The sequence below is a fragment of the Penaeus vannamei genome, chromosome 21 (assembly GCF_042767895.1).
Source record: "Penaeus vannamei isolate JL-2024 chromosome 21, ASM4276789v1, whole genome shotgun sequence".
Lineage (NCBI taxonomy): Eukaryota > Metazoa > Arthropoda > Malacostraca > Decapoda > Penaeidae > Penaeus > Penaeus vannamei.
Genome location: NC_091569.1, coordinates 28766281 through 28778780, shown reverse-complemented (window position 1 = coordinate 28778780; position 12500 = coordinate 28766281). Strand labels below are relative to the sequence as shown.

At 43.9% G+C, this 12500-nt stretch overlaps 1 protein-coding gene across 10 annotated transcripts in view; it reads right to left on the bottom strand.

Annotated features, from left to right (window-relative positions):
• Positions 1 to 11630, bottom strand: part of Lpin (phosphatidate phosphatase LPIN) — a 40524-nt gene extending 28894 nt beyond the window's left edge. For all 10 annotated transcript variants that reach the window (XR_011399401.1, XR_011399404.1, XR_011399402.1 and 7 more), the window contains exons 1-3: positions 11554 to 11630; positions 6867 to 6997; positions 4163 to 4269 (exon numbers count right to left, since the gene is read on the bottom strand). Coding sequence is in view for 4 of the 10 variants with exons in the window: in XM_070136064.1 (XP_069992165.1) it covers positions 4163 to 4269; positions 6867 to 6939 (180 nt within the window). In the remaining 6 variants the exon portion in view is untranslated. The remainder of the gene's footprint in view (positions 1 to 4162; positions 4270 to 6866; positions 6998 to 11553) is intronic.
• Positions 11631 to 12500: the final 870 nt, after the last annotated feature.

Sequence of the window (12500 nt, the reverse complement as noted above, 5' to 3'; positions counted from 1 at the left end):
GCGAACCGCAGAACTGGCTCTGTAAACAAGTGTTCGGCGACAGAAGGTGTGCAATAGGTTAGGTCGGCGGTTTGTGCGTATTGGCAGAGCATCGACGTCACCACAGGGGAGATCAGGCTGTGTCGACGCTGGCCTCTTTGTCTTGCACATTCTTGGGTGGTTCTTGAGTGCAGGTGAAGGGCACGCAACTAACGCGAGCACATGCACGCAAATAAGCATATACACGAACACGCATAGACGTAAGGCACACACACACACACACACACACACACACACACACACACACACACACACACACACACACACACACACACACACACACACACATACACACACACATACACACATACACACATACACATACACACATATACACATACATACACACACACACACACAGACACACACGTCTCCTCCCAACCGCCACTTCGCGTTTTTTGGCACCAGCATCACCATCAAGGAATGCCACAACCACATGACTCTATTGGCACCACCCTGAGGCCTCACGGGGAGAGGGGGGAGAGGACAAAAACAGGTGTCCCGGCGTACTGTCATGGCATGCCTTCACCTGGTGGCTTGATTCCGCTCGATTCAAGCCACATATTAGGACAGTCTCTCTCGGGGCCTTCGCGTCACGGGGGTATGTCGGGTGCCAATACATTTTTTTTAAGAACTACGGTCATGCGCCTTCTTACATTCCACTTGTTTCGTGGCTTCTGTTTCGTAAGCTCGACCCAATGCCGCACCCCCTCCCCCCAATCCCCCTCCCCCTCAAGAAAATCTCTTTAGGCCTAAAGGGTCGGCTTGGAATGCGTGCCTCGGGAATGTGTACATATCCTCAAGTGTCAGAGAAAAAATAAATCGCCCAAGTTGTTCTCGAGAAGAAAAGCAAAAAAACAAAACAAATGTTTCGTCATTACAAAACACAAAAACGGGAAGAATCAAATAACATCAAGAAAACAAAAATAAGATTACATTTCGTCAGCCTATAACTAGAGAAAATTCAAATTATGTTAAAGAGTAATATAACACTTCTGGTTGCCCTGGGACTTACTAACTAACTCTTACAGCAGCAGCACATAACACATGGAATAACGTGTTCTTTGTTCGTTCTCCTTACCAAGAAGGAAGAAAGCTACGAAGAAAAAGAAAATGCAAGCAAGAAAGAAAGAACGAAAGAAATCAAGGAACGATGGAAGGAAGGATGAAAGGAAGGAAGAACTAAAGAAAAGAAATCACAGACGTAAGAAAGAACGAAAGAAAGTAATCAAGGAAGGAAGAACGAAATAACGAACCAAAGAAAGAAAATAGAGAAATAAATAGAACGAACAAACGAAAGAAAAGTGCAACCCACAACGCTCCTCCCCCTCCCTCTCCCCCTCCCCTCCCTCGCCGGAACAAGCCCTATCACATTCCCCTATACCCCAAGAGCCCTCGGAAGAAAAACCTCAGAATACACTCCCGCCTGCAAAATCCCTTCCCCTAATAAGCTACGAACTCCGCGTTGCTGAAGCCAGTTCCGTCGAGCTTCAGCGGCGGCGAAGAAAACACGAAGTCGACACTCATCGCTTGCGGTTCCTTGTCACTCGGTTGATTGGAGAGCGCATGCGGGGTTTGCAGGAGAAGCGCAAGCGAGATAAAGCCGAATCAAATAGATAAAGCAAAAATAACGCGAGCTAACGCTGTTCAGAGACCGGCGGACGGCTCCCTGCAATGGCCAGAGCGATCGAAAGCAAATCCTTTGCATCTGCTGAAACGAATCATTTCACAAGATCGGCCTAAAAACAACCCTTTGAATCTGTTGAAACGAATCCTTTTACAACCCTACCCCCCCTCTCCGCTCTCCTCACTCCTAGTAACAAGGGCCACACTCCGATGCATCCATAACCTGACCTGAACCCCCCTTCCCTCCCCCTCCCCCTCTCACCTCCCCTGACACCCACAGAAGGTCGCAAATCCCCTTTTTTCACTCGACTCTGTTCTGGCTGTTCAGAGGAAAGGAGGAGGAGGAGGAGGAGGAGGAGGAGGAGGAGGAGGAGGAGGAAGAGGAGGAGGAGGAAGGGGAAGAAGAAGAAGAAGAAGAAGAAGAAGAAGAAGAAGAAGAAGAAGAAGAAGAAGAAGAAGAAGAAGAAGAAGAAGAAGAAAAAGGAGACGGAGGAGATAAAAAAAAAAACGACGACTGCTACTATCCGGAAGGACTGAGTCCCGTCCTCCAGGAACCCCCGCGACACAATCAATAGAGCGAGCAAGATTCGAGGTCTGGTGGAGCCTCCGATTCCCACGAGACATGGGGATTTGGGGAGAGAGAGGGGGGGAGGGGGAGGAGGTTAAGGGTTAAGGGATCTCACACATACCTGACACACTACACCCTAATGTCTCCAAGTTCAAGTCTCACGCCCTCTCTCCCTCTCGACTGGCCCTAAACACCCTCCCTCCCTACCTCCCTCATCCTATTCCTATTCCTACTCCTCCCTCCCCCCTCCCTCGCTTCCTCCCTCCCTCCCTCGCTTCCTCCCTCCCTCCCTCGCTTCCTCCTGCCCTCCCTCCCTCATCCTATCCTAAATCCACTTGGCGCCTGTGGTTTTTAGTCCTATCCCTATACAAGTCGATTTTTACGTCAATGTCTATGGTTACCCTTCTATCAAACTTCATATCTGTCCTTATTTTGTCCTAATCTGCCTTCCAATTCTGTCCATGAAAATTTTCTGGTTTTGGAATGTAATCCCCAACCCAATCTATCACGCACAACCCAGCGCCTATACCATCAATCCCTCTCATCCACTGTGTTCACTAGCTCTTACTTCACCATCTCCACCACCCTCCTCCACCAACACTACCACCCTCCTCCACCAACACCCACTCCATCATTTCCACCATCGCCTTCCTCCACCACCACCACCGTCCTCTACCAACACCACCGTCCTCCTCCACCAACACCCTTCCCCTTCCTACAGTCGTGGAGTCACGCACGGGAGCCATTACGACGACACCGCATACCACGAGGGTTACTTAACCAAGAGCGTGAGCGTGAGGCTCACCTCGGCGGGAAACAGAACCCACAATTCATAATACGTACATACACGCACTCCCCAATAAATAATACATGTATACACGCAATCACCAATTCAGAGCCACAACGACGAGGAAACTACGCACGTGGCTTTGATCTGGTCCCCTGGAGCATGGTCACGGGTTGTTGCGCCCGGTTCCCACTGACCTATTGACCAGGGTCTTTGCCGTGGAATCCCCCCCCCCCCTGAGGTGTGATCATTCTCCTTCGGCTAATCTCTGAAAGTTCTTCATCGTAGCTTTTCATTCTCCTTTGACTAATCTCTGAAAGTTCTTCATCGTAGCTTTTCATTCTCCTTTGACTAATCTCTGAAAGTTCTTCATCGTAGCTTTTCATTCTCCTTTGACTAATCTCTGAAAGTTCTTCATCGTAGCTTTTCATTCTCCTTTGACTAATCTCTGAAAGTTCTTCATCGTAGTTTTTTAGCACGAGTGAAATGTGCGGACGTTTTGAACCCCCCGGAGGACGAAGCGCAAACCCAGAGCCATGGAGTTCGCAAGGCCAACAAAGGCTTCTGATCATCCAATAGTTTGAAAGGACCTGCGCGGCAACAAGAGGGCGACCAACAAAAGCCCCCACCCCCCCGCCCCCCAACAAAAGGACTCATTCAACCCCTCACCCCCCACCACCACCACCTCCCAAAACAGGTGGTACAGGATCGCACTGGAGCATCAACATCGTGGGAAGAAAAAAAAAAGCAAAACAAAACAAAACAAAGGATGAAGGTCAACAGCTAAAATATCCACGAAGAAAACAAAAGCTAGAAAAGGAGGAAAATAAAAACAGGTTCTACGACTGACACGCTGCCACTTGGGAGGGAAAACGAGTGGGGAACGAACGACCAAGACGACTTTATGAATGGCAAATCGACGACCGAGAAGGAAAGAAAAAAAAAAGCGACATGGAAAACAACACATCAAAATGGATAATAGATAACAAACAATAACTTGTGCCTGTAAAAAAAAAGGAGAGGAGAGAAAAGAAGAGAAAGAGAAGAAAAAGAGGAAGAGAAAGAAAAAGACAAAAGAAAAGAAAAAAGAGAGAACACAAGCCAAGCCAAAACGCGAGAGAGAAAGAGAGGCTTCCACTTACCACTTTTTCTCGGCTCCGCAGTACGCCCATCTTGCCGAAGCGGACGTGAAAGGGTGAGCTGAGGTAGGAGCCATCTTCCTGCCGCACCACAACCACATCGATGGCACCTGCACGCAACATGGGAACAGGCAATTAGAAATCGTCAATCGAACTAAGCCAACATGATAGCACGATGCATTTAAAACACGTCTTCAATCAATATATTTTCATCCAACTCTTCCATTATGTTAACTGGTAACACTAAATCGACAATTTTCAATACAAATAGTATTCTCACACTAGCCATCCATCATAAAATGCCACATATATATATATATATATATATATATATATATATATATATAAATATATATATATATATATATATATATATATATATATATATATATATATATATAAGTCTTGGATCCAACATATCGCGTCTATGAGAAATTTTGATCGTAAAAAAAAGCGTTATGATCTTTCACACGAACGAAAAGTATATGAGAATGAAGGATGAGAGAAAGAAAGAAAATAATAAACACAGGAAAACAATAGGGAGAGGAAGAAAACAGAAAGGGGAGCTTAGAAGGAAGGAAGAAAGGGGAAAGTAAAGTAAAAAAAAAAAAATGTGAAAAAGAAGTGAAGATTAAAACGGAAATGGGTAGGGATGAGATAGAGGAACTGGGGAAAGGCTAAAAGACAGAAAAGGCAGAAAAATAAAGAAAATAAGAAAAATAAAGAATGAGAGACAGAGGACGCAAAATAAAACACCAAACGAAAACCATGGAAAGAGAAACGAAAGGACCCGAAAAAAAAACGAAAGAGGGGAAGGGAAGTCGAGAAGAATAGGAAAGTGGGGGGGGGGGGGGTATAATGCCCACTTTACGGCAAACAGCAACCTTTCCCCCAACCCTTTCCCAACTTCATTTGCATAAACTATCTCCCTCAACAATAAATCGGAGGGGGTGGGGGAGGGGGAGAGATGGAGGGATTGAGGGAGAGAGCGGAGGAAAGGGACAGAGAGGGAGGAGGAAGGAGATAGATAGATAGATAGATAGATAGATAGATAGATAGATAGATAGATAGATAGATAGATAGATAGATAGATAGATAGATAGATAGAGAGAGAAAGAGAGGAAGGTAGGGGAGGGAGAGAGGGAGAGGAAGAGGGAGAGACGGAGGAGAGGGAGAGAGAGAAAGAAAGGGAGGAGAGGGAGAAAGAGAGAAAGGGAGGAAGGGAGAAAGAGAGAAAGGGAGGAGAGGGTGAAGAAAGGAGACGAGGTCGTAGATGAGGTGGGGGAAGATGAGTTGAGAGAAAAAAGGATTGGAAAAAACAGAAAAGGGAAATAAGAGAGAGAAAGAAGAGTACGAAAAGAAATGAATGAAAAGAGGGAGAGAGAGAGAGGAGAGAGAGAGAGAGAGAGAGAGAGAGAGAGAGAGAGAGAGAGAGAGAGAGAGAGAGAGAGAGAGAGAGAGAGAGAGAGAGAGAGAGAGAGAGAGAGAGAGAGAGAGAGAGAGAGAGGGAGAGAGGAGAGAGAGGAGAGAGGAGAGGGAGAGAGAGAGAGAGAGAGAGAGAGAGAGAGAGAGAGAGAGAGAGAGGGAGAGAGAGAGAGAGAGAGAGAGAGAGAGAGAGAGAGAGAGAGAGAGAGAGAGAGAGAGAGAGAGAGAGAGAGAGAGAGAGAGAGAGAGAGAGAGAGAGAGAGAGAGAGAGAGAGAGAGAGAGAGAGGAGAGAGGGAGAGGGAGAGGGAGAGAGAGAGAGGAGAGAGAGAGATGGAGAGGGAGAGGGAGAGAAGAGGGAGAGAGAGGGAGAGAGAGGGAGAGAGAGGAGAGAGAGGGAGAGAGGAGAGAGAGAGGAGAGAGAGGGAGAGGAGAGAGAGGGAGAGGGAGAGGGAGAGAGAGAGAGGGAGAGAGAGAGAGAGAGAGGAGAGAGAGAGAGAGAGAGAGAGAGAGAGAGAGAGAGAGAGAGAGAGAGAGAGAGAGAGAGAGAGAGAGAGAGAGAGAGAGAGAGAGAGAGAGAGAAAGTGAGAGAGAGAGAAAGAGTGAGAGAGAAAGAAAGAGTGAGAGAGAAAGAAAGAGTGAGAGAGAAAGAAAGAGTGAGAGAGAAAGAAAGAGTGAGAGAGAAAGAAAGAAAGAAAGAAAGAGAGAGAGAGAGGAAAGAGAGAGAGAAAAGAGAAGAGGGAAAAGAGAAAGAAAGATAACAAGAGAGCGAGAAAAGAGAAAGGAGAGAGAAAAGAGAACGAAAATGAAAGAGAGAAAGACAGAGAGAGAGCACAACGCGCGTTATATAACAGATAGACAAAAAGAGAAAGTGACCGACGCAGCAAAGTGACAGAGGCGGCGCGTGGCATGTGTGACGTTCGCGCGCCCGTGGACAAGCGAGCGCGACTGCTGGCCCTCATAACTCGTAATTAACGGCCAATGAGAAAGAGCCGGTGATGATTATGCAAGAGCCGGTGATAATCATGAAACATGGCCTATTACTATAAACATTAACAAAACACAATACATGAAGAATTGACCGATAGTAGGATGGTTAAAATTGACAAATCGACGCTAAATTTAGTACATCCATACACTGACACCAGGACTCAGAGAGAGAGAACGGACACACACACACACACACACACACACACACACACACACACACACACACACACACACACACACACACACACACACACACACACACACACACACACACCATGATCACGAGAAACTCACCTGTTAAAGTTGCAGCATTGATCTCATTGTAGAAATCTTTAAAGTTGGATATGAACTTGCCGATGTAGTTCATGACCTTTCTAGACTACAATTTTCTCACGGAGGGGCAGTGTCCCCCACTTAGTCCAAACCTGCACCAATCACGGGAGAGAATCAAGAGGTTATACATAGTACATCCGGCTAAGAGGCGAACGCCATCATGGTGCGCACTTTCTTACACCAGGAACGTTTCGCCAATGACGCAATGTTTACAATCGACAGCGTAAATGGTCCGAAACTGTGAGCGGCTCTTTTCATGGACTTGGACGGTGACGATCGAATTCATATAAAAAATAAGACAAAATACTGGCATACATAATAAGGGGCACGCGGGTATAAGGTTCTATGATTCTTGAGTAACAGAGGCACTCATATTTACGATTATAATTATCTTTATTATTGTTTCCACAAAAGCGTATAGGTATATCTGACTCATAATAGGTATATCAAGGGCGATGAAAATTTTATCGCTTCACGTTTTTTCCCTTTCAAAATTTACGCCGTGGTTCCAGCACGTTTCCTACACAGTTTTTAAGATACTATCAGTCGGATTATGAGAAAATTCCAGCTCCAATATGTTTTTTTTTATATACAATGCATAATGAAAACAAATAATGGTAACATTTTACACCTTTTTTGTCCTAAACGCAAGCTTGCCTTCGTAAGATCGCACAGCTTTTCCAACCGCATTTCCAAAGCGCCCCCCCCTATCCCCGCCCCTCGGGGAGATGGCCAAAAAAGGACACAGACGTTTGCGCAGACTTGGGACGCCAGCGCTTGCACGGCGGCGCTGACTCAGCCGACGGAATCAGCGCAGCGAGCGTGACTTCCCACGGGACGGGTTATCCCCGACCACGCGCTAAGGTACTTGAGGGAAAAAATGTCAGCCAGGCAGCTCCTTTTTTCCTTTTGTGGGAAAACTAAAAATAAGGTCAGCATGGCCTTTTTTTCCTTTTTTCTTTTCTCTCTTAGGAAATCTAAACAATTACAAAACGAAAACTTACGTTTTACGCAGCTACCTTCTTCGTGTAATGCATAATAGTTTTGTAAGTCAACAGCTGTGCTAGATAAATGAAGATAAACGTGGACACACCTGTAACTTGGCCTGAATACTACTGGATCACAGGTGTGCAAGAGGCAAAGGAGGGACCTTGAGTTTACATGATAAACAATGAAGAAATATGTAAATGCTACATGTAACACTGTGTTTGCGCTTGTGTCCATGTATGTATATGTATGTTTGCATATGTATGCATATATGTATGTATAGATATGTATGTGTGCATGTTTATGCATGTATGCATGCATATATATATATATATATATATATATATATATATATATATATGTGTGTGTGTGTGTGTGTGTGTGTGTGTGTGTGTGTGTGTGTGTGTGTGTGTGTGTGTGTGTATGTATATGCATGTATATATGCAAATATAAGTGTGCATGTATATGCATTTATGTGTGCATGTATATGCATTTATGTATGCATGCATCCATATATACGTATGCATGGATGTATTGTATGCGTATGTATGCATGCATGTGTATGTATATGTATGTATGTGTGCATATGTATGCATGTATATGTACATGTACGTGTATATATATGTTTGCATAAGTATGTTTATGTACATGTATATGTATGTATATTTGTATGCACGAATGTGTATATGCATGTGTGTATGTATGTATGTGTGTATGCGTATATGTTTGCAAAGATGCATATATGCATGTATGAATGTATGCATGTATTTATGTATGTATAGGTATAGGTATATGCATGTATGTATTTGTATATATATGTATGTATAAGTATATGTATGTATGTATATACATGCATATATATATACATATATACATACATACATACATACATATACATACATACATATACATACATACATACATATATATACATACATATACATACATATATATACATATATATATACGCATATACATATATATGCATATATATACATATACATATATATACATATACATATATATACATATCTATATATACATACATACATATACATACATATATCCATATATGCATATATAAACAGATGTGTAAATATATACATATGTAAATACATATATATATACATACATATGTACACATATATACTTATGTATATATACAAATATATCCATATATATCCATATATAAACACACACATACATACATATACATATATTCACACACACACACACACACACACACACACACACACACACACACGCACACGCACACGCACACGCACACGCACACGCACACGCACACGCACACGCACACGCACACGCACACGCACACGCACACGCACACGCACACGCACGTCACCCCTAAGGGGGATAAGATTCTCATGTGTTGGATCTTCGACGCGTTCCCTCCCGCCAACGCAAGCAACTATCATTTTATAGCAATTATCTGCACCTGCTGAAAACCCTGACAATGAAACCGCTCAATCCGACTGAAAAAGAAACTCATTGAAAAGAAACTCATGACTGACTTCTACGGGACATGAATCGAAGACCCTTTCATATAAATACCATTCAAGTTCTACATGAATAGCGCCCCAACCTGCCTGACAAAAATACTCGAGCATTGTGAACAAGCGTCACGTTAGTTCATGTTTACGTCTGACGCACGACAAGTTGTTCCCTCGCGTGGCCTTTCATCCATCAAAAAAAGGGGGAGGCCTTGATGTACTGCTCTGAGAACCACCTTTTTATATAGTAAACTGCTATTACCATCTAGTTGCCAATGCTGCTTTCTTAAATCATGTCCATTCATCTCGTTATAAGGCAATAAACGATAGACAATGAGTATAATGATGATTCAGGAAATGGGAGAACAAAGCTGATTGTCACCTGATAATGCCAAATGCATCTGGTTTAGGGGGGAAAAACAAATACGTAATGTATGTATATATATCTGTATAAGGAAGAGAGAGAGAGAGAGAGAGAGAGAGAGAGAGAGAGAGAGAGAGAGAGAGAGAGAGAGAGAGAGAGAGAGAGAGAGAGAGAGAGAGAGAGAGAGAGAGAGAGAGAGGGGGGGGAGGGGGGGAGTGTGTATGCGAGTGTGAGTGAGTGAGTGTGAGTGAGTGAGTATGTGTGAGTGTGTATCTGTGAGTGTGTGTGTGAGTGAGTGTTTATCTGTCTGTGAGTGTGTGTGTGTGTGTCTGTGAGTGTGTGTGTGTGTGTGTGTGTGTGTGTGTGTGTGTGTGTGTGTGTGTGTGAGTGAGTGAGTGTGAGTGAGTGAGTGAGTGAGTGAGTGAGTGAGTGAGTGAGTGAGTGTGTGTGTGTGTGTGTGTGTGTGTGTGTGTGTGTGTGTGTGTGTGTGTGTGTTCGTTCCGCAAGCACGGTACGTAGATCACTTTAAGTTCTACCCCTCTAGACTGGTAGTCATATATATTGTTTATTTACTTTTCCGGCAGAACTAGTTGCACAGATGTAAGCCTATGTCCCAGGTACTTTACAGTGCAAGATCTAATGTTGAACACAGAACAACACGAGACAAAGGAACAGAGTGTAGCTCCATTCTAGCCAGTATGAGCCAGTCTTGAGTCATACTCCTCACTAGGCCTAACACCTGAGTGTTGCCAGGCAGCGGGTGTTTGGCTTCTCTGGTTGCGTGACTTCCTTAAAAATGAGTCGAGCGTGCTATGTCCCTCGGGCGGCCGAGTCGGTTGTCAAAACCAATGAAATCATTTGGCCGATGCATGTATGCGTTGGTACAAGTACGATGTCTATGTCTACATGTATATACTGATACTTGTTTCCTCGGAACCTGAAGTGAATTGCAACGTGGTGTCTCGTATGAATGCAAACATGTCCGTAAGTATGCATCTGCACATGCATAAAAGATGTAAACTTGCTCTATTTACATGCATCTGCATGTATATATTAGTATGCGTACATGACTAAGCGTATCTGTTTTATGTGCGAACACCTATACCGGTAATGTCAAATTATTGCCAGACACACATGAATTCAGTGACCATGGATAATACGCGTACATCACGCCTTGACATTTACTGAGACTAACTCGAAAAAAAGTACACAACTGACAAATGATGCAACAGAAAATTTTGAGTTGCCGAATCTGGCATCAACCTTCGTCTCTATGGATCTTGTTACTGTGTGTTTGTTCAGCCACCAAGGCCTCGCTGTTCTCTGACTTTTCAAGATTGGGAATCACACTGTGCTGATCGGGGATACGGTGAATCATCGTGACCACACCTTAACTTTGCCGGTAACTTGTAGCTTGGAACGAGAAATCAATACCAGAGCAGCTATTGGTTTCGAAGTTCAACAAATGTAATTTCTTTGATTTTCAAGTCTATGATTCACAGGAGTCAACTCTGCATCACAGGTGTGTTTTATTCACTACTAAAGCGACGGAGAAGTTAACAAACAGTAGCCGCGTTTTTTTTCACCAATTTCCAGGCCTTTCTTGGCAACCAAAACATCAGCTGAGATCGGGACACACGGAACTCATGCGCTGTCAGACAAAGGCGAGGTTTTTCTCCGTTTTACCACCATGCTGCACATCAATAACGCTTGGCAAACTGTTCAAACTGTAGAACACACATTAATGTAGCACCACAAACTCAATAAAACGCCCAAGTTCACTCACTATGTGAATAAAGGTACTTTCTTTGACGAGTTCCGAAACGTGAGTGCTCTCGCTTTCGATCTCCTCGACGCACTGCGCTTACATGTGCTCGATGAGTGGCCCTCGCTTCTCACAGGCAGTTGCCAGTTAGTCTAATTAAATAGATATGACTTATTGGGTACGCTAAGCATTATTAGAATCTACCTACATATCTTTTTTTGCACACACATCATCTCTCTCCATGCTATATGCAAAATTCACTGATATTTAACTAGTAGATTTTCGTTGCCTTTATAAAGGCGCCGGCATCTTACACTCTGTTGCTAGATGCGTCTGTAAAATAATTTCAGAAAAAAATATTGTATTTCAAGACAAAAACATTATTCCTTTTTGTAAGTGATCTCTGACCAGCTGAAAAAGTATACTGCACAATATAGCAACGTTACCAAATCGAAATCTGGTTAACTGTCAGAGAAAATAAATCTGAAGACCACGTTGTTTGCACGGATCGATTGGCGACGCCCGCCGGGTTCTCGTCACATGGTCAAAGTATAACTTCAGTGTTGTTTCAAAAAATGAATAGATAAATTCCGTATCAGTGACCATGTTGTCAGTCATGCGGATATCTCCAGATTATTAGGGTAAAATAAGAATGAAACCTGGAAATGAAACGCGGTCGAGGCGCCTTATCACGGAGGCACCGCCCTCGACTCAGCCGGGCAGCAGGAAGCTTGGGACGGACGGACTGTTCCGACTGATATCAGAATGAGTCAAATTTATTCTTGTTTGGTATAGCACAGTTTCCCCGTAAGAACAAGGATTCGTGATACAAAACAAAACAAAAATGTACCGTATCTATAATATGACGTGTTCTTTCGGTCTCACGGCGGCTGACATTCGTTCAGTCGTCAGGCGTTGCAACAGAAGCTATTCAGCTGACACTCCGACTTGGCGTTATACGCCTGGCC